This window comes from Haliotis rufescens, unplaced genomic scaffold (assembly GCF_023055435.1).
Source record: "Haliotis rufescens isolate VD_foot unplaced genomic scaffold, xgHalRufe1.0.p SCAF_21, whole genome shotgun sequence".
In the NCBI taxonomy this organism is placed as follows: domain Eukaryota; kingdom Metazoa; phylum Mollusca; class Gastropoda; order Lepetellida; family Haliotidae; genus Haliotis; species Haliotis rufescens.
The window spans coordinates 7,158,232-7,184,658 of NW_025963902.1; the positions used below are offsets into that span (position 1 = coordinate 7,158,232).

At 41.5% G+C, this 26,427-nt stretch overlaps 3 protein-coding genes across 3 annotated transcripts; all 3 read left to right on the forward strand.

The window, feature by feature from the left end:
- The first annotated feature begins 1,107 nt into the window (after window positions 1-1,107).
- On the forward strand, window positions 1,108-9,929 carry LOC125382913 (zinc finger protein 501-like). Its single transcript, XM_048401186.1, has 2 exons — window positions 1,108-1,209; window positions 8,088-9,929. The coding sequence occupies exon 2, from the start codon at window positions 8,116-8,118 to the stop codon at window positions 9,688-9,690; it is 1,575 nt and encodes a 524-aa protein (XP_048257143.1). The 5' UTR covers window positions 1,108-1,209; window positions 8,088-8,115; the 3' UTR covers window positions 9,691-9,929.
- A 3,098-nt stretch (window positions 9,930-13,027) lies between these two features.
- On the forward strand, window positions 13,028-18,316 carry LOC124111515 (gastrula zinc finger protein XlCGF8.2DB-like). Its single transcript, XM_048401325.1, has 2 exons — window positions 13,028-13,062; window positions 17,278-18,316. Exon 2 carries the CDS (start codon window positions 17,306-17,308, stop codon window positions 18,314-18,316), a length of 1,011 nt encoding a protein of 336 aa, XP_048257282.1. The 5' UTR covers window positions 13,028-13,062; window positions 17,278-17,305.
- Window positions 18,317-18,926: 610 nt separating this feature from the next.
- LOC125382914 (zinc finger protein 429-like) lies at window positions 18,927-20,233 on the forward strand. Its single transcript, XM_048401193.1, has one exon. It carries the CDS (start codon window positions 18,957-18,959, stop codon window positions 19,992-19,994), a length of 1,038 nt encoding a protein of 345 aa, XP_048257150.1. The 5' UTR covers window positions 18,927-18,956; the 3' UTR covers window positions 19,995-20,233.
- Window positions 20,234-26,427: the final 6,194 nt, after the last annotated feature.

The window sequence follows — 26,427 nt, forward strand, 5'->3', positions numbered from 1 at the left end:
TAAAACACGTTATTAATTTATATATAATACTTATCACTCACTTCTGTATACAATACGATGCTTGTCGTAAGAGGAGACAAACGGGATCGGATGGTAAGGCGCGCTGACTTTATACATTGTACACATGAACGGAATCGAACCCGGGTCTTCGGCTTGACGAGCGAACCCTTTCACCACCAGGCTACCCTACCGCCCCTTTTTGATATTGGTGGCAATAGGTATCTCAACTAAAACTGAAGCAAATGAAATAAAGTTAATCTAAAAAAAAACGACGATTAGCAGTTTTACAATAAAACACTGCAGGGAGAATAAACCGCCAGTCGATTATTTCTTACATGAGATATCAATATTATGTTCAGCCTCTTTAAGGATGTTACTAAACCGTACAAACTTGAAATATATTTACCCGTATTTACATAATGATGACTCCCTGAATGGAATCCGACCTCGGCAATGTCGGACAAGTCCATTTTGCGAACAGGTGGGATAAGTTTGGTATTTCCCGCATATTCTCACATTCCTAACGTCAGTTGTCTAATACCGATTGTCATATCTCTTCCACTTTTTGATGCGATCGTTCGACCCCTGAGTTTATCTGCGTAGCCTAGCTAAGAAAATATGAATCATATATTGATGGGTTATCAATTTGAAACATCAATGCACCTTAATGAAAACTAAATAAGTTCTTTATAAACTTCATTAAAGCAAGAGATGCGAGTACAATGAATGTTACCACAAAAAAAAATAAAAAAAATAGGAATATTAATACCATTACCATTTCTACTTTTTTTCCCAGTATTTGTCATAAAAACACAAATCCGCATAGAAATAGGTGTTCGATGAACTAAGTTATAGAAAAACAGACCGGTCCCCTGCCTCTACCGAGGTGGTCGGTGGGGTAGCCTGGTGGTGAAGGGGTTCGGTCGTCACGCCCAATACCAAGGTTCTATTCCCCACATGGATACAATGTGTGAAGTTCATTTCTGGTGTCCTCCGACGTGATATTGCAGGAATAGTGCTAAAAGCGGCGTAAAACTATACACACTCACTCGCTGTTGAGGCAGAGCCCATATTAGGCACATATGTATATCGTCTCTGGTTGAAGCGAAGGACAGGATGTATTCTTAAAATAGCAACACAATCCCACCAGCGCTCGTCATAACGTGCAGGAAGCAAGCACGGGAGGTCGTACACAGGCAGCAATCGAATGTAAGTAATTACAAGATTACAATATTACATGGCTTCGAAGTTAGATCATTTGACAGCGTCTGCTTAGAGAAATGCGTCTCCTTTCTTTGTGATCGTGGCTATTTATCCATTTTAACTCACTATCCCCTGTGTTTCTCTCCTGGAGACCTGGTTGTCTAGGTAGGCAGCGCGTGCGCTTCAGTGATACAGCCACGACTCAACAATGGCGGCTTCCATTCGATATGGACACGTGGCGCACGCTTTATCAGCTGTTTATGTATTTACTACGGAAAGACGCTAGAACGGGAGCTTAGAAAATGTCCGTGGCATCATGAATACTGTTGCAACGTGTATGTCAGGAGAATAACGTCCATTTTTACTTATATTATAAATAAAGGGAAACTAGACTCTGGCTTCTATCCGACTGCCTCACACCACCAGCAATGACTCATATTTTTACGCAGTAGCTGTCGTGAGTCGATCAGCTGGCTAACGCAACAGAGCGCGACAACCTCATCGGATGCCGTTATTAGGAAATTCCCCTGATGGTTATAGTTTGATAAAAAATATGTCTCCCCGCAGTGAAAACATGTTCGGATTTCTGAATGCGTGGATTATAAGATGACAGATTATTTGGTTGTTTGTTTGTTTAACGCCGCACGCAGCAAAATTCCAGCTATATGACGGCGGTCTGTAAATAATCGAGGCTTGACCAGACAATCCAGTGATTGACATCATAAGCATCGATCCAAGCAATTGGAATACGATGACATGCATCAACCAAGTCAGCAACGCTGACCACCCGATCCCGTTAGTCGCCTCTTACGACAAGCTTAGTTGGTTGCTAAAGAACTATTCTACCCCGGATCTTCACGGGCAAGGTGACATATTGATTTGGATACCATTGCTGTATTTTATAGGTTGATCTTTAATAATATCACGTTATAATATCATGTCAACAGACCTATACTATTAAAAAGAACAATTTGATTTATTTGAAGCCGTAATTAAAACCCCGTTTTCCCATTCCATTGGTTTTGTATACTATCGACTGTCGGATGTTGAAGGAACAAGAAGATAAAGTCATCAATATAATCAGATAGAATTAGTGGTAGAACCACTCAGATTGTCTGACAAAGACTGCCAAATTACTCAATAATGTTCATCCCTGCCTCTAGGGGTGTAGAGGATATACAGTGAGTGAGTGAGTATGGTTTTACGCCGCTTTTAGCAATATTCCCGCAATATCACGGCGGGGGACACCAGAAATGGGCTTCACACATTGTACCTATGTCGAGAATCGAACCCTGCTCTTCAGCGTGACGAGCGAACGCTTTAACCACTAGGATACCAATACGCCCCAGAGGATATGTAGCATTCAGCGGTTCCCTTTTGGCATTTCTTGTGTCTGGGGTAATTATTCAATAGAAGACTGGGTTATAAATCCAGTCTGATGCGGTGAATGGACTACATGTTAAGTAATAACCATGGCAACACAGCAAGAGAAGAATGATCTGTTGAGTTGCTAAAAAAACATCGATCAAAGGATTAACCGATAATTTGATTGATAAATCAATGTTATCTTGCAGAGTAGATTTGTCAAAAGTTAGTGTTCATGTATGTAGGTTTACTAAAGCAGACGAAATACACCCATAGCTGGGCGTGAAGTGCTTATGTCAAAACAACATACTTTGGTCAAAGGATTAGCCGATAGTACGTTAATTAATTGATCATTTGGATTTTTTAAAGAACCATGGACATCAAAAACATAGTTGTCACGTGTGCTATCTCAGCTGACCAATGAGACTTGACACCGATGTGAAACACCTGAAACAAACTTATGTGGTCATTTGAGAAACGAACACGAATTGAGATACCCCAAAAGGCTCTATATATCGATATTTATCATATAATTGGTAGGTTTCTCGGCAGAATAAAGCCAACGGATAAAGACGATATCCGTTGGGGTCATACGCGGATAAAGATGCAAATACCAAAGGTCAAGTAGGGACTACTTTCACTGTTAATAGACAAACATGGCGTCGCCCTCGTCATTCGGCGATCGAGTCAGAATTAACTGTCGGGAATCTGGAGAAACTACTGGGATAATTGCTATCACTATGAAAAGAATAGTCTAATATACTGAAAACCAGTGTCTAACTGTGACGTAGCTAAGGCATTTTATAAGTTTAAACAACTTTGGAGATATAAATTTCGAAACAATTTTGCGAGGGCACGAGGCCTAGCCAAGCGGGATAAGTAGCCATATCTGTGCTTCTAGACCTCTGCGCCTTGAAACCTTCTCCACAAATTAAAATTGTGTGAGATTTGGGCGAAATATGTTTGAATTGTTACCTTGTTTCGTTTTGTCGCTGTGTGTACATCTGACTACACTTCTTAACGTTATGACGGGACAGACCAACTGTCAACAACGTATGACCGTGGCCGTGACGTCTCATAGACTAGCATCAACATTCCACGCACATGATTTGTATGTTTTGTTTCCGTAAATGCGTGGCTTGAAATTTCAAATAAACCAATATGTCGACAAACATGCTACAAAATTAACGTTTCCCGTATACTTCACCGCCTTCAGGGCGGGGAAGAATAAAGAGGTTATTACGCGAGTGTGTTTGGGGATGGTAAATATCCTGTATTAGGTATAAACACTATGTATTTAGCTCGCCAAGGCTCACTAAATACAATGTTTATTCCTAATGCAGGATATTAACCATCCCCAAACACACTCGCGTGATAACCTCTATATATAAAAATATTAGATTGTCACAAAGACACGTGACATCGAACAAGTTTCTTTGTACGGCTTGATATGTATGGGATGTTATAGACCATCATCTAGTCTCTAAAATGATCATATCGTACAGGGAAAAAAATAGTTGTTCAATTATCTTAATAAAAAGATAATAAAAGGGAGCCCAGAGACTCTCTTCATTTGATACTGCAGTAATCTAGACTTGCCAAACATTATAGACTTGCATGGGCTATGTTTGATATATATTTGTAACAGCGTCTGAAAGACAGACTAGGGATATTATTCCTCTCTCTGGATATAGACCCGTGAAGATTCCGGGGTAGAAAAGGTCTTCAGCAACCGCTGATTTAGTTGATGCATGTCATGGATCCCAATTGCGTGGATCGATGCTCATGATATTAATCACTGGATTGTCTGGTCCAGACTCGATTATTTATAGGCCGCCGTCATGTAGCTGGAATATTGCCGAGTGCGGCGTTAAACAACAAACCAACCAACTTTGTGGATATAGGATATGTATAACTGCCTGATATTATACATATAACTTTTGTCGGTTGTAATTACGATTTTTGCATTTTGTTTTTATCCATTAACTGCAGCAGAAACCGAGGAGGCCTCAACGGTGACTGTTTTTTTTTTTTTTCATGCGTAAAACTTACCCGCCAATAACGTCCAGCTGTACAAAAGTGATTATGGTTATTATTATCTTAATAAGAAAAACTTGCAACTAAAAATACGCTATTTTGGAAAATATCATTTCTGATAAAATAAAAATTTCAGAGTACAAGTATTCCGATCATTGCATCAAAATCCTTTCAAGTTATACGTTTTGGGGGGTATTATTAACCGAATCACGGGTAGATTGGTAGAAAATGTACAGCTGGGTGTTATTTCCGGTTTAGTTAATGGGAAAAACACACGGCAAACCTAATTTCTGCGAATAAAAAAATGTCCAGCAGAAGAGAAAAGACAATTTAAATGGTAAATCGTCAAGTCTGGAAGTAATTTATCTCAAGTTTCCTTGACCAAAAAATTTTTATCACCTGTTTACGCTGAATTCGCTGAAGGGACTTGATGTAGTTTTTTCACTGTGCATAAGATGATGTTTCTCTTAGAAGTCGTATATCAGGCCCTCCTATGAATATGAATGAATAATGCCCTTTCGATACAGATTATCCATGATCAGCAATAATATAGTTCAGTAATGTATTTTGTATGCATTATCGATGTATTTTGATGGGAGTCGATTGGAAAACGTATCAGTCATAGAGCTAGATAAATTACTTCGCCCATAATTTCATTCATTGTTAACGTCTAAGAACTCAATATGTTGTATTTGCCCAATAATTGGTGATACTATACAGCTTATAACAAAATTATGTCAGTCGACGCCAACAGTAAGGAATTCTTCTGTGGCTGATTGGCACTTAAGCAATAATATTAATTTATATGTATTTTATTAACATACCATTACGAGATCCCGATGCGTTTGTTTTGGCTACCAAAACAGTTGCCAAGTTGCTGGGATCTGTTTGGGGATGGGCGAGGTGTCAGGCATCTTCAGCGTGGTCGGAGACCATGCCTGACTACTGCCCATTTAATAGTCTGTGATACTGACCCTGAAACAAATATATCCAAAAAGCCCAAGGAAGTCTATATTAGTAGGCAAGTCTAGATTACTGCAGTTTCAGGAAATGACGAGAGTATCTTTGCTCCTTTTTATTATATTTTCTATGAACAGAACTTAACAACTGTTTGACTAGATGTTAGTCTACCCATATATTTGCTATAACTGATTTAAGAAAACACGTCTTCTACTTTTAGATAACAAATTTTGATGCTCAATGCCATGAATTTTATGCTTAAAAATGTTAAAGTCAAGAATTCGAGTCAGACAAACCAAAAGAAACTACTTAGCTTATCGCTTATTGGTGTATCTCCGCAATGTCCCTCACGCTGTCTGTTTCCGGAAGAAAGTGTTCTTATGTAAGTGAGATCGGCTTCTGACGGATACAGCCGAAGTTATTCCGCTGCATTTGACCTAGTTTCCCATAGAAGCTGTGCACATATTTCGCTAATGACCGCTGTCAAATCCGATAGTGTTCTTTTTCATTCGCATAATTAATGCATTCGATTCCAATTCAGGAGCTACCAATGCGCCTTCATTTTAACCCATTCAACGTTTTTATTCCAAATGCTTAGAGTGAGTGAGTTGGGTTCAACGCCACTTTTAACATTATTCCAGTCATATCACGGCGTGTCAGCTTAATGTGGGAGGAAAGCCAGAAGTGATGCAGGTCTCAGACGTTTACCACTTTGGTGAAACCCACGAGCACGGGTATGGTGCAGACAAACCCAGAAACATAATCAGGGCGAACCGGGATTCGAACCAACAATCATAGGTTCCTGGCGTGCCCAAGGGACGCAACTCTGCACAGCGAATCGCGGCGCCTTAGACGACTCGGCCACCCGTGCCCCCTATCCGCGGTCGAATTCAGCTAACATTGTAAGTTATCATGTAAAAAAGACAGCTCTAAATATATAAAAATACATGGTCAGTTTTAATTAATGGGTTGATGTACATTTAAAACAAAACATACAAAATTACAGCTGCCATGTGATTCATTCTGCACTGAAAGCTGCGAAAACTGCTTGTGATTTGGTATGTTTGAACCTGTATGTAGCGCGCAAAGCCGGGAAGTCATACACAAAGGCAACACTCAAATTTAAGTGACAGTACGGCAAAGATTACAAAATGACGTCGCGAATGATATCCATGGTAGATCATTTCATAACGGCTACTTATGGTGTCTCGTTTGACAGTGATCCATTTATCCATTTAACCGCACTGACCCAATCCCTAGTTTTCTCTCCTGGAGACCAGCCTTTGGCTGCGCTTGCGAAGCACTGATACAGGCAATTCCATAACGGCGGCCTCCATGAGACAAAGAAAAATGGCCTAGCCTAATAGCCTAATGGTTAAAGCGTTCGCTCGTCACGCCGAAGACCTGGGTTCGATTCCCGACATGGGTACAATGTGTGAAGCCCATTTCTTGTGTCCCCCGCCGTGATGTTGCTGGAATATTCCAAAAAGCGGCGTAAAACCATACTGACTCACTGTTTATAAATGGACTGGAATGTGACGTCATTTGAGGGCGCTAATATAACCTTATAATGGTGTACTTAGAAATCAGAAGACATGAAAAGGCACATGGCGATTCACTGTGGAATCAAGCCTCACTAGTGCACTGTTTGTAAGAAAACATTATCAGGTCATCTGCAGAAACATAATTTTTTTTTTTTTTCTGCTGATTCACACTGGAGTCAAACCTTATCAGTGTGTAGAATGTGGGAAAGGGTTCACACAGTCACGCAGCCTGCAGAAAGACATGAATGTACACAGCAGAAGCTACCCTTATCAATGTGTAGAATGTGGGAAAGAGTTCACACAGTCAGGTGGCCTGCAGAAACACATGATGATTTATAGTGTTTATAAATTGACTGGACTGTGACGTCACACAATTCGCGAAAAATCGCGTTGAATATGGCCGTTTGAGGGCGCTAATATAACCTTATAATGGTATACTTAGAAATACTAAATAGTGTACGAAATGTGTCATTTTTCTGGGTACGAATATTCCACTGGTACGCAATGTCTGGTGTTTTCCCGCAGTACTAATTCGTTTGGGGTATGAAATTACCACAAACAGCTATTATCAGTGTGTTAAATGTGGGAAAAACATGAACAAAATCAGGTCTTACATCATGATCCATAACACATCACCAACTTGTGTATAGTTTGTTTGTTGTTTAACGCCGCACTCAGCAATATTCCAGCTATATGACGGCGGTCTGTAAATAATCGAGTATGGACCAGACAATCCAGTGATTAATATCATGGGCATCGATCGATCCACGCAATTGGGATCCATGACATGCATCAACCAAGTCAGCGAACCTGACCACCCGAACCCGTTAGTCGCCTTTTAAGGGTAAACATGGGTTGCTGAAGACCTATTATACCCCGGATCTTCACGGGTCTCAGCCCTCGTTATTGTTGGTGTTCTTGTGGAAACATCTTTTGAAAATGCATTATCATGATAAAAGACAACTCTTTTGTTTTCAGTGAACACCATAACATCCACAAGTTAACAATGGAAGTACAAAGCCAACCACAGAATCCTGGCTCTGTTTCTGAAACATGTGTAGTCAGTGACTGTGAGAGAGAATTTCTGGAAATTACTGACACTCAGGAAATAGGTGATCTCAAGGAACACAAAGATTGTGGTGGTCCAGAAGATCAATCAACGTGTAGTGCATGCGGGAAAACATTTATTAAATCAGAAGACATGAAAAGGCACATGGCGATTCACTGTGGAATCAAGCCTCACCAGTGCACTGTTTGTAAGAAAACATTATCAGGTCATCTGCAGAAACATATGCTGATTCACACTGGAGTCACACGTTATCAGTGTGTTGAATGTGGTAAAAGGTTTAGAGGTTCAGGACATCTGCAGGCACACATGAGGATTCACAGTGGAATTAAGCCTTATCCGTGCATTGTGTGTGAGAAGACATTTACACAATCGGGTCAGCTGCAGTCACACATGAGGATTCACACTGGAATCAAACCTTATCAGTGTGTTGAATGTGGGAAGGAATTTACACGATCAAATTACCTGCAGATACACTTGAGGATTCACAGTGGAGTCAAGCCTAATCAGTGTAATATATGTGAGAAAACATTGACACGATTAAGTACTCTGAAGAATCACATCAGGATTCACACTGGAATCAAACCTTATCAGTGTGTTGAATGTGGGAAGGGATTTACACGATCAAATACCCTGCAGAAACACATGAGGATTCACAGTGGAGACAAGCCTTATCAGTGTAATGTATGTGAGAAAACATTTGCACGATCACGTACTCTGCAGGAACACATGATGATTCACAGTGGACTCAGACCTTATCAGTGTAATGTATGTGAGAAAACATTTACACGATCAGGTACTCTGAAGAATCACATGGCGATTCACACTGGAATCAGACCTTATCAGTGTGTTGAATGTGGAAAAGAATTTACAGTATCAAGTAACATGAAGAAACACATGAGGATTCACAGTGGAGTCAAGCCCTATCCGTGTAATATATGTCAGAAATCATTTACACGATCAGGTACTCTGGAGAGGCACATGGCGATTCACAGTGGACTCAGACCGTATCAGTGTGTTGAATGTGGGAAAGCATTTAGACATTCATATCACCTGAAGACACACATGATGATTCACAGTGGAATCAAGCATCATCAGTGTGTTGAATGCGGGAAAACATTTGCACAATCAAGTAATCTGCAGAAACACATCAGAATTCACAGTGAAGTCAAGCCTTATCCGTGTAATATATGTCAGAAATCATTTACACGATCAGGTACCTTGGAGAGGCACATGGCGATTCACACTGGAATGAGACCTCATCAGTGTGTTGAATGCGGGAAAGCATTTGCACAATCAGGTAACCTGAAGACACACATGATGATTCACAGTGGAGTCAAGCCTTATCAGTGTGTTGTGTGTGATAAGTGGTTCACACACTCAAGTAGCCTGCAGAAACACATGACCATTCACAGTGCTAGCAAGCCGTATCAGTGTGATGTGTGTGGTAAAGCGTTTACATACTCAAATAGCCTGAAGCGACACCTGACCATTCATAGTGGAAGCAAGCCTTAGCAGTGTGTTCGATGTGGGAAAATATTTTGACACTCAGGTACTCTGCATACACAAGTGATGATTCACAATGGAATGAAACCTTTACGAGTGCATTGTTTGTGAGAAAGGATTGACACACTCAGGTAATCTGCAGAAACACAAGGATTCGCCGTGGAATCCAACTTATCAGTGTGTTCAATGAAGCGAGGGATGTAACATCACACGTTTCATAGTTCTGGAATAAAGGTTTACAAAGTTCATATTCTTGCTGCGTAGGGGATATTTAAATCCAATGCTATCTATCTCGGCCGTTAATAATCCTCTGGCCATGTAGTGACCACATGTTTACACCACGTGCTCTTGGACAGGGAGGGGGCACGGGTGGCCCAGTGGTCTAAGGCGCCGCGATTCACTGTGCAGAGTTGCGTCCCTTGAGCTTGCCAGAAACCTATGACTGTGGGTTCGAATCCCGGTTCGCCCCAATTATGTTTCTAGGTTTGTCAGCACCATACCCGTGCTCGTGGGTTTCACCGAAGTGGTAAACGTCTGAGACCTGCATCACTTCGGGCTTTCCTCCCACATTAAGCTGACACGCCGCGATATAACTGGAATATTGTTAAATGCGGCGTTAAACCCAACTCACTCACTCACTCTGAAACCACCTCCGTATTTAAGGGGTGGCAGGGCTTTGCCCGTTGACCTTGAGGCCCAGAGTTTTCCTCGTGGAGGACGTAAGCAAGTTCATATTCTTGCTGCGTAGGGGATATTTAAATCCAATGCTATCTATCTCGGTCGTTAATAATCCTCTGGCCATGTAGTGACCACATGTTTAAAACCACGTGCTCTTGGACAGGGATAAATCAAAGGCTATCTTATCTTCATTACATGTAGTCATACAGCAACTCTGTATGTTGCAGAGTTGACCAGTAATTAGCCTGTCCAGAACAAGACAATAAACTAACTGTCATCGTCTACAACACTGCTTTGACAAACAAGGTAGTTAGCCTGTTTAATTAGTGTGCTGATTGTTCTTATACACCACAAGACTCTTGGTCAAAACAAGGCAATTAACATATTTGCTGTGACCTGCAACCCGTGCCCACTTAAATTATTACTGAACCATTGTGACAAGTTCACGTAACATTAACCCGTGAAGATCCGGGGTAGAATAGGTCTCCAGCAACCCGTGCTTGCCGTAAAAGGCGACTATGCTTGTCGTAAGAGGCGACAAACGGGATCGGGTGGTCAGGATTTGGTTGACGCATGTCATTGTGTCCCAATTGCGTGGATCGATGCTCATGATGTCAATCTCTGGATTGTCTGTTCCAGCCTCGATTATTTACAGACCGCCGTCATATAGCTTGACTATTGCTGAGTGAGGCGTTAAACAACAAACAAATAAACAAAAAATAACCAAATTTTCAGTGAGACATTTTCCATAGAGTGTGAATAAGTTTTCATGGAACCATAAATTCTTTGTATGGATTAATGTTACACTTCAAAAGTGTATCGTACGGCTGCAAAGTACGACAACACGGGGATGCCACTTTATGCTGTGGTCTAGTGGCCGGATGCAGATAGATATCCCCGACCGCTAACCTCATCCGGTCACCGGGCGGTCACCTACAGGTCACCCAGGGACTCCAGCGACCTACATACATACATACATTAATATATTGTGTCTATCAACATGCACTACACGTTCTTGACTCTACGTCCCCTACGTCGTTTCACAATACAATGGCATTTATACAAAACAGTTATTTCAATATAAAACACGTAATTAATTTATATATAATACTTATCACTCACTTCTGTATACAATACGATGCTTGTCGTAAGAGGAGACAAACGGGATCGGATGGTAAGGCGCGCTGATTTGGTAGATGCATGTCATCGTGTCCCAATTGCGTAGATCGATGCTCATGATATCAATCACTGGATTGTCTGGTCAAGACTCAATTTTTTACAGACCGCCGTCATATAGCTGGAATATTGAGTGCGGCGTTAAACAACAAACAAATAAACAAACAAACGAAACTTAATATTTAAAAAAAACAATTACAATATTTATCACTACGATATATGAAGCATTTATGATTTTTTAGAGGCAAGAGTTATCGGAACTAAAACAAACATAAAGCACATCAAATAAAGCTAACTGAAAATAAATAAATTCATACAGAAGATATTTATGATGTTGAAGAGCGTGAGTGTGGTTTTACGCCGCTTTTAGCAATATCCCAGCAATATCACCGCGGGGGGGGGGGGGGGGGGGGGCACAAGAAAAGGGCTTTATACATTGTACACATGAGCGGAATCGAACCTGGGTCTTCGGCTTGACGAGCGAACCCTTTCACCACCAGGGTACCCTACCGCCCCTTTATGATATTGGTGGCAATAGGTATCTCAACTAAAACTCAAGCAAATGAAATAAAGTTAATCTAAAAATAAACGACGATTAGCAGTTTTACAATAAAACACTGCAGGGAAAATAAACCGCCAGTCGATTATTTCTTACATGGGATATCAATATTATGTTCAGCCTCTTTAAGGATGTTACTAAGCCGTACAAACTTTAAATATATTTACCCGTATTAACATAATGATGACTCCCTGAATGGAATCCGACCTCGGCAATGTCGGACAAGTCCATTTTGCGAACAGGTGGGATAAGTTTGGTATTTCCCGCATATTCTCACATTCCTAACGTCAGTTGTCTAATACCGATTGTCATATCTCTTCCACTTTTTGATGCGATCGTTCGACCCCTGAGTTTATCTGCGTAGCCTAGCTAAGAAAATATGAATCATATATTGATGGGTTTATCAATTTGAAACATCAATGCACCTTAATGAAAACTAAATAAGTTCTTTACAAACTTCATTAAAGCAAGAGATGCGAGTACAATGAATGTTACCACAAAAAAAATAAAAAATAGGAATATCAATACCATTACCATTTCTACTTTTTTTTTCAGTATTTGTCATAAAAACACAAATCCGCATAGAAAAAGGTGTTCGATGAACCAAGTTATAGAAAAACAGACCGGTCCCCTGCCTCTACCGAGGTGGTCGGTGGGGTAGCCTGGTGGTGAAGGGGTTCGGTCGTCACGCCCAATACCAAGGTTCTATTCCCCACATGGATACAATGTGTGAAGTTCATTTCTGGTGTCCTCCGACGTGATATTGCAGGAATAGTGCTAAAAGCGGCGTAAAACTATACTCACTCACTTGCTGTTGTGGCAGGGCCCATATTAGGTACATATGTATATTGTCTCTGGTTGAAGCGAAGGACAGGATGTATTCTTAAAATAGTAACACAACCCCACCAGCGCTCGTCATAATGTGCAGCAAGCACAGCCGGGAGGTCGTGCACAGGCAACAACCGAATGTAAGTAATTACAAGATTACAATATTACATGGCTTCGAAGTTAGATCATTTGACAGCGTCTGCTTAGAGAAATGCGTCTCCTTTCTTTGTGATCGTGGCTATTTATCCATTTTAACTCACTATCCCCTGTGTTTCTCTCCTGGAGACCTGGTTGTCTAGGTAGGCAGCGCGTGCGCTTCAGTGATACAGCCACGACTCAACAATGGCGGCTTCCATTCGATATGGACACGTGGCGCACGCTTTATCAGCTGTTTATGTATTTACTACGGAAAGACGCTAGAACGGGAGCTTAGAAAATGTCCGTGGCATCATGAATACTGTTGCAACGTGTATGTCAGGAGAATAACGTCCATTTTTACTTATATTATAAATAAAGGGAAACTACACTCTGGCTTCTATCCGACTGCCTCACACCACCAGCAATGACTCATATTTTTACGCAGTAGCTGTCGTGAGTCGATCAGCTGGCTAACGCAACAGAGCGCGACAACCTCATCGGATGCCGTTATTTGGAAATTCCCCTGATGGTTATAGTTTGATAAAAAAATGTCTCCCCGCAGTGAAAACATGTTCGGATTTCTGAATGCGTGGATTATAAGATGACAGATTGTTTGTTTTTTTTGTTTACCGCCGCACGCAGCAAAATTCCAGCTATATGACGGCGGTCTGTAAATAATCGAGGCTGGGCCAGATAATCCAGTGATTGACATCATGAGCATCGATCCACGCAACTGGAATACGATGACATGTATCAACCAAGTCAGCAAGGCTGACCACCCGATTCCGTTAGTCGGCTCTTACGACAAGCTTAGTCGCATTTAACAGCAAGCACGGGTTGCTGAAGAACTATTCTACCCCGGATCTTCACGGGCAAGGTGACATATTGATTTGGATACCATTGCTGTATTTTATAGGTTGATCTTTAATAATATCACGTTATAATATCATGTCAACAGACCCATACTATTAAAAAGAACAATTTGATTTATTTGAAGCTGTAATTAAAAGCCCATTTTCCAATTCCATGGGTTTTGTATACTATCGACTGTCGGATGTTGAAGGAACAAGAAGATGAAGTCATCAATATAATCAGATAGAATTAGTGGTAGAGCCACTCAGATTGTCTGACAAAGACTGCCAAATTACTCAATAACGTTCATCCCTGCCTCTAGGGGTGTAGAGGATATACAGTGAGTGAGTATGGTTTTACGCCGGTTTTAGCAATATTCCAGCAATATCACGGCGGGGGGACACCAGGAATGGGCTTCACACATTGTACCCATGTCGAGAATTGAACCCGGGTCTTCAGCGTGACGAGCGAACGCTTTAACCACGAGGCTACCCGACCGCCCCAGAGGATATATAGCAATCAGCGGTTCCCTTTTGGCATTTCTTGTGTCTGGGGTATTTATTCAATAGAAGACTGGGTTATAAATCCAGTCTGATGCGGTGAATGGACTACATGTTAAGTAATAACCATGGCAACACAGTAAGAGAAGAATGATCAGTTGAGTTGCTAAAAAAACATCGATCAAAGGATTAACCGATAATTTGATTGATAAATCAATGTTATCTTGCGGAGTAGATTTGTCAAAAGTTAGTGTTCATGTACGTAGGTTTACTAAAGCAGACGAAATACATCCATATCTGGGCGTGAAGTGCTTATGTCAAAACAACATACTTTGGTCAAAGGATTAACCGATAGTACGTTGATTGATTGATCATTTGGATTTTTTAAAGAACCATGGACATCATGAACATAGTTGTCACGTGTGCTATCTCAGCTGACCAATGAGACTTGACACCTATGTGAAACACCTGAAACAAACTTACGTGGTCATTTGAGAAACGAACACGAATTGAGATACCCCAAAAGGCTCTATATATCGATATGTATCAAAATATTAGATTGTCACAAAGACCCGTGACATCGAACAAGTTTCTTTGTACAGCTTGATATGTATGGGATGTTATAGACCATCATCTAGTCTCTGAAATGATCATATCGTCGCGAATGATATCCATGGTAGTCATTTCATAACGGCTGCTTATGGAGTGGTGTCTCGTTTGACAGTGATCCATTTATCCATTTAACTGCACTGACCCAATCCCTACTTTTCTCTCCTGGGGACCAGCCTTTAACTGCGCTTGCGCCGCACTGATACAGGCAATTCCATAACGGCGGCCTCCATGAGACAAAGAAAAATGGCCTAGCCTAATAGCCTAATGGTTAAAGCGTTCGCTCGTCACGCCGAAGACCTGGGTTCGATTCCCGACATGGGTACAATGTGTAAAGCCCATTTCTTGTGTCCCCCGCCGTGATGTTGCTGGAATATTAAAAAAAGCGGCGTAAAACCATACTGACTCACTGTTTATAAATGGACTGGACTGTGACGTCGTTTGAGGGCGCTAATCTAACCTTATAATGGTGTACTTAGAAATCAGAAGACATGAAAAGGCACATGGCGATTCACTGTGGAATCAAGCCTCACAAGTGCACTGTTTGTAAGAAAACATTATCAGGTCATCTGCAGAAACATAATTTCTTTTTTTTTATCCTGATTCACACAGGAGGCAAACCTTATCAGTGTGTAGAATGTGGGAAAGGGTTCACACAGTCACGCAGCCTGCAGAAACACATGAATGTACACAGTAGAAGCAACCCTTATCAGTGTGTAGAATGTGGGAAAGGGTTCACACAGTCAGGTAGCCTGCAGAAACACATGAATGTACACAGTAGAAGCAACCCTTATCAGTGTGTAGAATGTAGGAAAGGGTTCACACAGTCAGGTAGCCTGCAGAAACACATGAATGTACACAGTAGAAGCAACCCTTATCAGTGTGTAGAATGTAGGAAAGGGTTCACACAGTCAGGTAGCCTGCAGAAACACATGAATGTGCACAGTAGAAGCAACCCTTATCAGTGTGTAGAATGTAGGAAAGGGTTCACACAGTCAGGTAGCCTGCAGAAACACACGAATGTACACAGTAGAAGCAACCCTTATCAGTGTGTAGAATGTAGGAAAGGGTTCACACAGTCAGGTAGCCTGCAGAAACACATGAATGTACACAGTAGAAGCAACCCTTATCAGTGTGTAGAATGTAGGAAAGGGTTCACACAGTCAGGTAGCCTGCAGAAACACGTGAATGTACACAGTAGAAGCAACCCTTATCAGTGTGTAGAATGTAGGAAATGGTTCACACAGTCAGGTAGCCTGCAGAAACACATGAATGTACACAGTAGAAGCAACCCTTATCAGTGTGTAGAATGTGGGAAAGGGTTCACACAGTCAGGTAGCCTGCAGAAACACATGAATGTACACAGTAGAAGCAACCCTTATCAGTGTGTAGAATGTGGGAAAGGGTTCACACAATCAGGGAGCCTGCAGAAACACATGAATGTGCACAGTAGAAGCAACCCTTATCAGTGTGTAGAATGTAGGAAAGGGTTCACACAGTCAGGTAGCCTGCAGAAAGACATGAATGTACACAGTAGAAGCAACCCTTATCAGTGTGTAGAATGTAGGAAAGGGTTCACACAGTCAGGTAGCCTGCAGAAACACATGATGATTCATAGTGCTTATTAATGGACTGGACTGTGACGTCACACAATTCGCGAAAAATCGCGTTGAATATAGCCATTTGAGGGCGCTAATATAACCTTTTAATGGTGTACTTAGAAATACTAAATAGTGTACGAAATTTGTCATTCTTCTGGGTACGAATATTCCACTGGTACGAAATGTCTGGTGTTTTCCCTCAGTACTAATTCGTTTGGGGTATGAAATTACCACAAACAGCTATTATCAGTGTGTTAAATGTGGGAAAAACATGAACAAAATCAGGTCTTACATCATGATCCATAACACATCACCAACTTGTGTATAGTTTGTTTGTTGTTTAACGCCGCACTCAGCAATATTCCAGCTATATGACGGCGGTCTGTAAATAATCGAGTATGGACCAGACAATCCAGTGATTAATATCATGGGCATCGATCGATCCACGCAATTGGGATCCATGACATGCATCAACCAAGTCAGCGAACCTGACCACCCGAACCCGTTAGTCGCCTTTTACGGCAAACATGGGTTGCTGAAGACCTATTATACCCCGGATCTTCACGGGTCTCAGCCCTCGTTATTGTTGGTGTTCTTGTGGAAACATCTTTTGAAAATGCATTATCATGATAAAAGACAACTCTTTTGTTTTCAGTGAACACCATAACATCCACACGTTAACAATGGAAGTACAAAGCCAACCACAGAATCCTGGCTCTGTTTCTGAAACATGTGTAGTCAGTGATTGTGAGAGAGAATTGCTGGAAATTACTGACACTCAGGAAATAGGTGATCTCAAGGAACACAAAGATTGTGGTGGTCCAGAAGATCAGTCAACGTGTAGTGCATGCGGGAAAACATTTATTAAATCAGAAGACATGAAAAGGCACATGGCGATTCACTGTGGAATCAAGCCTCACCAGTGCACTGTTTGTAAGAAAACATTATCAGGTCATCTGCAGAAACATATGCTGATTCACACTGGAGTCAAACCTTATCAGTGTGTAGAATGTGGGAAAGGGTTCACACAGTCAGGTAGCCTGCAGAAACACATGATGATTCATAGTGGAATCAAGTCTCATCAGTGCTTCGTGTGTGAGAAAACATTTACATTATCATGTCATCTGCAGAAACATATGCTGATTCACACTGGAATCAAACCTTATCAGTGTGTAGAATGTGGGAAAGGGTTCACACAGTCAGGCAGCCTGCAGAAACACATGAACGTACACAGTAGAAGCAACCCTTATCAATGTGTTGAATGTGGTAAAAGGTTTAGAGGTTCAGGACATCTGCAGGCACACATGAGGATTCACAGTGGAATTAAGCCTTATCCGTGCATTGTGTGTGAGAAAACATTTACACAATCGGGTCAGCTGCAGTCACACATGAGGATTCACACTGGAATCAAACCTTATCAGTGTGTTGAATGTGGGAAGGAATTTACACGATCAAATTACCTGCAGATATATTTGAGGATTCACAGTGGAGTCAAGCCTAATCAGTGTAATATATGTGAGAAAACATTGACACGATTAAGTACTCTGAAGAATCACATCAGGATTCACACTGGAATCAAACCTTATCACAAAATTACCACAAACAGCTATTATCAGTGTGTTAAATGTGGGAAAAACATGAACAAAATCAGGTCTTACATCATGATCCATAACACATCACCAACTTGTGTATAGTTTGTTTGTTGTTTAACGCCGCACTCAGCAATATTCCAGCTATATGACGGCGGTCTGTAAATAATCGAGTATGGACCAGACAATCCAGTGATTAATATCATGGGCATCGATCGATCCACGCAATTGGGATCCATGACATGCATCAACCAAGTCAGCGAACCTGACCACCCGAACCCGTTAGTCGCCTTTTACGGCAAACATGGGTTGCTGAAGACCTATTATACCCCGGATCTTCACGGGTCTCAGCCCTCGTTATTGTTGGTGTTCTTGTGGAAACATCTTTTGAAAATGCATTATCATGATAAAAGACAACTCTTTTGTTTTCAGTGAACACCATAACATCCACACGTTAACAATGGAAGTACAAAGCCAACCACAGAATTCTGGCTCTGTTTCTGAAACATGTGTAGTCAGTGATTGTGAGAGAGAATTGCTGGAAATTACTGACACTCAGGAAATAGGTGATCTCAAGGAACACAAAGATTGTGGTGGTCCAGAAGATCAGTCAACGTGTAGTGCATGCGGGAAAACATTTATTAAATCAGAAGACATGAAAAGGCACATGGCGATTCACTGTGGAATCAAGCCTCACCAGTACACTGTTTGTAAGAAAACATTATCAGGTCATCTGCAGAAACATATGCTGATTCACACTGGAGTCAAACCTTATCAGTGTGTAGAATGTGGGAAAGGGTTCACACAGTCAGGTAGCCTGCAGAAACACATGATGATTCATAGTGGAATCAAGGCTCATCAGTGCATCGTGTGTGAGAAAACATTTACATTATCATTTCATCTGCAGAAACATATGCTGATTCACACTGGAATCAAACCTTATCAGTGTGTAGAATGTGGGAAAGGGTTCACACAGTCAGGCAGCCTGCAGAAACACATGAACGTACACAGTAGAAGCAACCCTTATCAATGTGTTGAATGTGGTAAAAGGTTTAGAGGTTCAGGACATCTGCAGGCACACATGAGGATTCACAGTGGAATTAAGCCTTATCCGTGCATTGTGTGTGAGAAAACATTTACACAATCGGGTCAGCTGCAGTCACACATGAGGATTCACACTGGAATCAAACCTTATCAGTGTGTTGAATGTGGGAAGGAATTTACACGATCAAATTACCTGCAGATACACTTGAGGATTCACAGTGGAGTCAAGCCTAATCAGTGTAATATATGTGAGAAAACATTGACACGATTAAGTACTCTGAAGAATCACATCAGGATTCACACTGGAATCAAACCTTATCAGTGTGTTGAATGTGGAAAAGAATTTACAGTATCAAGTAACATGAAGAAACACATGAGGATTCACAGTGGAGTCAGACCTTATCAGTGTAATATATGTCAGAAAACATTTACAGTATCAGGTACTCTGAAGAATCACATGGCGATTCACACTGGAATGAGACCTCATCAGTGTGTTGAATGCGGGAAAGCATTTGCACAATCAGGTAACCTGAAGACACACATGATGATTCACAGTGGAATCAAGCCTTATCAGTGTGTTGTGTGTGATAAGTGGTTCACACACTCAAGTAGCCTGCAGAAACACATGACCATTCACAGTGCTAGCAAGCCGTATCAGTGTGATGTGTGTGGTAAAGCGTTTACATACTCAAATAGCCTGAAGCGACACCTGACCATTCATAGTGGAAGCAAGCCTTAGCAGTGTGTTCGATGTGGGAAAATATTTTGACACTCAGGTACTCTGCATACACAAGTGATGATTCACAATGGAATGAAACCTTTACGAGTGCATTGTTTGTGAGAAAGGATTGACACACTCAGGTAATCTGCAGAAACACAAGGATTCGCCGTGGAATCCAACTTATCAGTGTGTTCAATGAAGCGAGGGATGTAACATCACACGTTTCATAGTTCTGGAATAAAGGTTTACAAAGTTCATATTCTTGCTGCGTAGGGGATATTTAAATCCAATGCTATCTATCTCGGCCGTTAATAATCCTCTGGCCATGTAGTGACCACATGTTTACACCACGTGCTCTTGGACAGGGAGGGGGCACGGGTGGCCCAGTGGTCTAAGGCGCCGCGATTCACTGTGCAGAGTTGCGTCCCTTGAGCTTGCCAGAAACCTATGACTGTGGGTTCGAATCCCGGTTCGCCCCAATTATGCTTCTAGGTTTGTCAGCACCATACCCGTGCTCGTGGGTTTCACCGAAGTGGTAAACGTCTGAGACCTGCATCACTTCGGGCTTTCCTCCCACATTAAGCTGACACGCCGCGATATAACTGGAATAGTGTTAAATGCGGCGTTAAACCCAACTCACTCACTCACTCTGAAACCACCTCCGTATTTAAGGGGTGGCAGGGCTTTGCCCGTTGACCTTGAGGCCCAGAGTTTGCCTCGTGGAGGACGTAAGCAAGTTCATATTCTTGCTGCGTAGGGGATATTTAAATCCAATGCTATCTATCTCGGTCGTTAATAATCCTCTGGCCATGTAGTGACCACATGTTTAAAACCACGTGCTCTTGGACAGGGATAAATCAAAGGCTATCTTATCTTCCTTACATGTAGTCATACAGCAACTCTGTATGTTTCAGAGTTGACCAGTAGTTAGCCTGTCCAGAACAAGACAATAAACTAACTGTCATCGTCTACAACCCTGCTTTGACAAACAAGGTAGTTAGCCTGTTTAATTAGTGTGCTGATTGTTCTTATACACCACTAGACTCTTGGTCAAAACAAGGCAATTAACACATTCGCTGTGACCTGCAACCCGTGCCCACTTAAATTATTACTGAACCATTGTGACAAGTTCACGTAACATTAACCCGTGAAGATCCGGGGTAGAATAGGTCTCCAGCAACCCGTGCTTGCCGTAAAAGGCGACTATGCTTGTCGTAAGAGGCGACAAACGGGATCGGGTGGTCAGGATTTGGTTGACGCATGTCATCGTGTCCCAATTGCGTGGATCGATGCTCATGATGTCAATCTCTGGATTGTCTGTTCCAGCCTCGATTATTTACAGACCGCCGTCATATAGCTTGACTATTGCTGAGTGCGGCGTTAAACAACAAACAAATAAACAAAAAATAACCAAATTTTCAGTGAGACATTTTCCATAGAGTGTGAATAAGTTTTCATGGAACCATAAATTCTTTGTATGGATTAATGTTACACTTCAAAAGTGTATCGTACGGCTGCAAAGTACGACAACACGGGGATGCCACTTTATGCTGGGGTCTAGTGGCCGGATGCAGATAGATATCCCTGACCGCTAACCTCATCCGGTCACCGGGCGGTCACCCACAGGTCACCCAGGGACTCCAGCGACCTACATACATACATACATTAATATATTGTGTCTGTCAACATGCACTACACGTTCTTGACTCTACGTCCCCTACGTCGTTACACAATACAATGGCATTTATACAAAACAGTTATTTCAATATAAAACACGTTATTAATTTATATATAATACTTATCACTCACTTCTGTATACAATACGATGCTTGTCGTAAGAGGAGACAAACGGGATCGGATGGTAAGGCGCGCTGATTTGGTAGATGCATGTCATCGTGTCCCAATTGCGTGGATCGATGCTCATGATATCAATCACTGGATTGTCTGGTAAAGACTAGATTATTTACAGACCGCCGTCATATAGCTGGAATATTGAGTGCGGCGTTAAACAACAAACAAACAAACAAACGAAACTTAATATTTAAAAAAAACAATACAATATTTATCAATACGATATATGTAGCATTTATGAATTTGGAGGCAAGAGTTATCGGAACTAAAACAAACATAAAGCACATCAAATAAAGCTAACTGATAGATAAATTCATACATACGATATTTATGACGTTGAAGAGCATGAGTATGTTTTACGCCGCTTTTTGCAATACCCCAGGAGGGGGGACTTTATACATTGTACACATGAACGGAATCGAACCCGGGTCTTCGGCTTGACGATCGAACCCTTTCACCACCAGGCTACCCTACCGCCCCTTTTTGATATTGGTGACAATAGGTATCTCAACTAAAACTCAAGCAAATGAAATAAAGTTAATCTAAAAATAAATGACGATTAGCAGTTTTACAATAAAACACTGCAGGGAGAATAAACCGCCAGTCGATTATTTCTTACATGAGATATCAATATTATGTTCAGCCTCTTTAAGGATGTTACTAAACCGTACAAACTTGAAATATATTTACCCGTATTTACATAATGATGACTCCCTGAATGGAATCCGACCTCGGCAATGTCGGACAAGTCCATTTTGCGAACAGGTGGGATAAGTTTGGTATTTCCCGCATATTCTCACATTCCTAACGTCAGTTGTCTAATACCGATTGTCATATCTCTTCCACTTTTTGATGCGATCGTTCGACCCCTGAGTTTATCTGCGTAGCCTAGCTAAGAAAATATGAATCATATATTGATGGGTTTATCAATTTGAAACATCAATGCACCTTAATGAAAACTAAATAAGTTCTTTACAAACTTCATTAAAGCAAGAGATGCGAGTACAATGAATGTTACCACAAAAAAATAAAATAAATAGGAATATTAATACCATTACCATTTCTACTCTTTTTTTTCAGTATTTGTCATAAAAACACAAATCCGCATAGAAATAGGTGTTCGATTAACTAAGTTATAGAAAAACAGACCGGTCCCCTGCCTCTACCGAGGTGGTCGGTGGGGTAGCCTGGTGGTGAAGGGGTTCGGTCGTCACGCCCAATACCAAGGTTCTATTCCCCACATGGGTACAATGTGTGAAGTTCATTTCTGGTGTCCTCCGACGTGATATTGCAGGAATAGTGCTAAAAGCGGCGTAAAACTATACTCACTCACTCGCTGTTGAGGCAGAGCCCATATTAGGTACATATGTATATCGACTCTGGTTGAAGCGAAAGACAGGATGTATTCTTAAAATAGTAACACAACCCCACCAGCGCTCGTCATAACGTGCAGCAAGCAAAGCCGGGAGGTCGCACACAGGCAGCAATCGAATGTAAGTATTGACAAGATTACAATATTACATGGCTTCGAAGTTACATCATTTGACAGCGTCTGCTTAGAGAAATGCGTCTCCTTTCTTTGTGATCGTGGTTATTTATCCATTTTAACTCACTATCCCCTGTGTTTCTCTCCTGGAGACCTGGTTGTCTAGGTAGGCAGCGCGTGCGCTTCAGTGATACAGGCACGACTCAACAATGGCGGCTTCCATTCGATATGGACACGGCCTCAGACCACAGTTATCCCCCCTAAGTTTTACCATGAACCGGAAGGAAAATAGGAGAATATAGTACCCAGTTGAAATGGGCTGTTCAGCCTGTGGCAATTTTTTTGGAGTGACTTGTGATAGCTTAAATGAAAGATAAGACATTGTAGTTTGCTGTCAATTTTTTGTAAGCCCCAATCTGTGAAGGTATTGATTCCAGCTTCCCATGATTTGACCCCAAGTTGAAGGCCGCTGTGTGTGTTTCGGCTCGAAACTTCCGGTGAGCATTGTTGACAGTGGTTACTGCGAAAGCAAGGTGGTGGATCCTGGACGTAAGTTTGCGTTTTAAGTGACAAGTGGCAGGTTGGTCAGCATGCAACAGGAGAACAGCCTACGACTGATAATAATTATGGTGGGCTGTCATGTCACTGTAGATAGCAAAGAAGGAAATTAATTGTGGTCTGAGGCCACACGTGGCGCACGCTTCATCAGCTGTTTATGTATTTACTACGGAAAGACGCTAGAACGGGAGCTTAGAAAATGTCCGTGGCATCATGAATACTGTTGCAACGTGTATGTCAGGAGAATAACGTCCATTTTTACTTATATTATAAATAAAGGGAAACTACACTCTGGCTTCTATCCGACTGCCTCACACCACCAGCTAAGGCTCATATTTTTATTCAGTAGCTGCCGTGAGTCGATCAGCTGGCTAACGCAACAGAGCGCGACAACCTCATCGGATGCCGTTATTTGGAAATTCCCCTGATGGTTATAGTTTGATAAAAAATATGTCTCCCCGCAGTGAAAACATGTTCGGATTTCTGAATGCGTGGATTATAAGATGACAGATTATTTGGTTGTTTGTTTGTTTAACGCCGCACGCAGCAAAATTCCAGCTATATGACGGCGGTCTGTAAATAATCGAGGCTTGGCCAGACAATCCAGTGATTGACATCATTAGCATCGATCCAAGCAATTGGAATACGATGACATGCATCAACCAAGTCAGCAAGCCTGACCACCCGATCCCGTTAGTCGCCTCTTACGACAAGCTTAGTTGGTTGCTGAAGAACTATTCTACCCCGGATCTTCACGGGCAAGGTGACATATTGATTTGGATACCATTGCTGTATTTTATAGGTTGATCTTTAATAATATCACGTTATAATATCATGTCAACAGACCTATACTATTAAAAAGAACAATTTGATTTATTTGAAGCCGTAATTAAAACCCCATTTTCCCATTCCAGGGGTTTTGTATACTATCGACTGTCGGATGTTGAAGGAACAAGAAGATAAAGTCATCAATATAATCAGATAGAATTAGTGGTAGAACCACTCAGATTGTCTGACAAAGACTGCCAAATTACTCAATAACGTTCATCCCTGCCTCTGGGGGTGTAGAGGATATACAGTGAGTGAGTGAGTGAGTGAGTGAGTGAGTGAGTGAGTGAGTGAGTGAGTGAGTGAGTATTGTTTTACGCCGCTTTTAGCAATATTTCAGCATTATCACGGCAGGGGGACACCAGAAATGGGCTTCACACATTGTACCCATGTCGAGAATCGAACCCGGGTCTTCAGCGTGACGAGCGAACGCTTTAACCACGAGGCTACCCTGACCGCCCCAGAGGATATGTAGCATTCAGCGGTTCCCTTTTGGCATTTCTTGTGTCTGGGGTAATTACTCAATAGAAGACTGGGTTATAAATCCAGTCTGATGCGGTGAATGGACTACATGTTAAGTAATAACCATGGCAACACAGTAAGAGAAGAATGATCTGTTGAGTTGCTAAAAAACATCGATCAAAGGATTAACCGATAATTTGATTGATAAATCAATGTTATCTTGCGGAGTAGATTTGTCAAAAGTTAGTGTTCATGTACGTAGGTTTACTAAAGCAGACGAAATACACCCATATCTGGGCGTGAAGTGCTTATGTCAAAACAACATACTTTGGTCAAAGGATTAGCCGATAGTACGTTGATAGATTGATCATTTGGATTTTTTAATGAACCATGGACATCATGAACATAGTTGTCACGTGTGCTATCTCAGCTGACCAATGAGACTTGACACCTATGTGAAACACCTGAAACAAACTTACGTGGTCATTTGAGAAACGAACACGAATTAAGATACCCCAAAAGGCTCTATATATCGATATGTATCAAAATATTAGATTGTCACAAAGACACGTGACATCGAACAAGTTTCTTTGTACAGCTTGATATGTATGGGATGTTATAGACCATTATCTAGTCTCTGAAATGATCATATCGTACAGGGAAAAAAAATAGTTGTTCAATTATCTTAACAAAAAGATAATAAAAGGGAGCCCAGAGACTCTCTTCATTTGATACTGCAGTAATCTAGACTTGCCAAACATTATAGACTTGCATTGGCTATATTTGATATGTAAGACAGACTGGGGATATTATTCCTCTCTCTGGATATAGACCCGTGAAGATTCCGGGGTAGAATAGGTCTTCAGCAACCCATGCTTGCCGTAAAAGGTGACTAACGGGATCGGGTGGTCTGGCCCGCTGACTTAGTTGATGCATGTCATGGATCCCAATTGCGTGGATCGATACGCATGATATTAATCACTGGATTGTCTGGTCCAGACTCGATTATTTACAGACTGCCGTCATATAGCTGGAATATTGCTGAATGCGGCGTTAAACAACAAACCAACCTACTTTGTGGATATAGGATATGTATAACTGCCTGATATTATACATATAACTTTTGTCGGTTGTAATTACGATTTTTGCATTTTGTTTTTATCCATTAACTGCAGCAGAAACCGAGGAGGCCTCAGCGGTGACTGGTCATTTTTTTTTCATACGTAAAACTTACCCGCCAATAACGTCCAGCTGTACAAAAGTGAT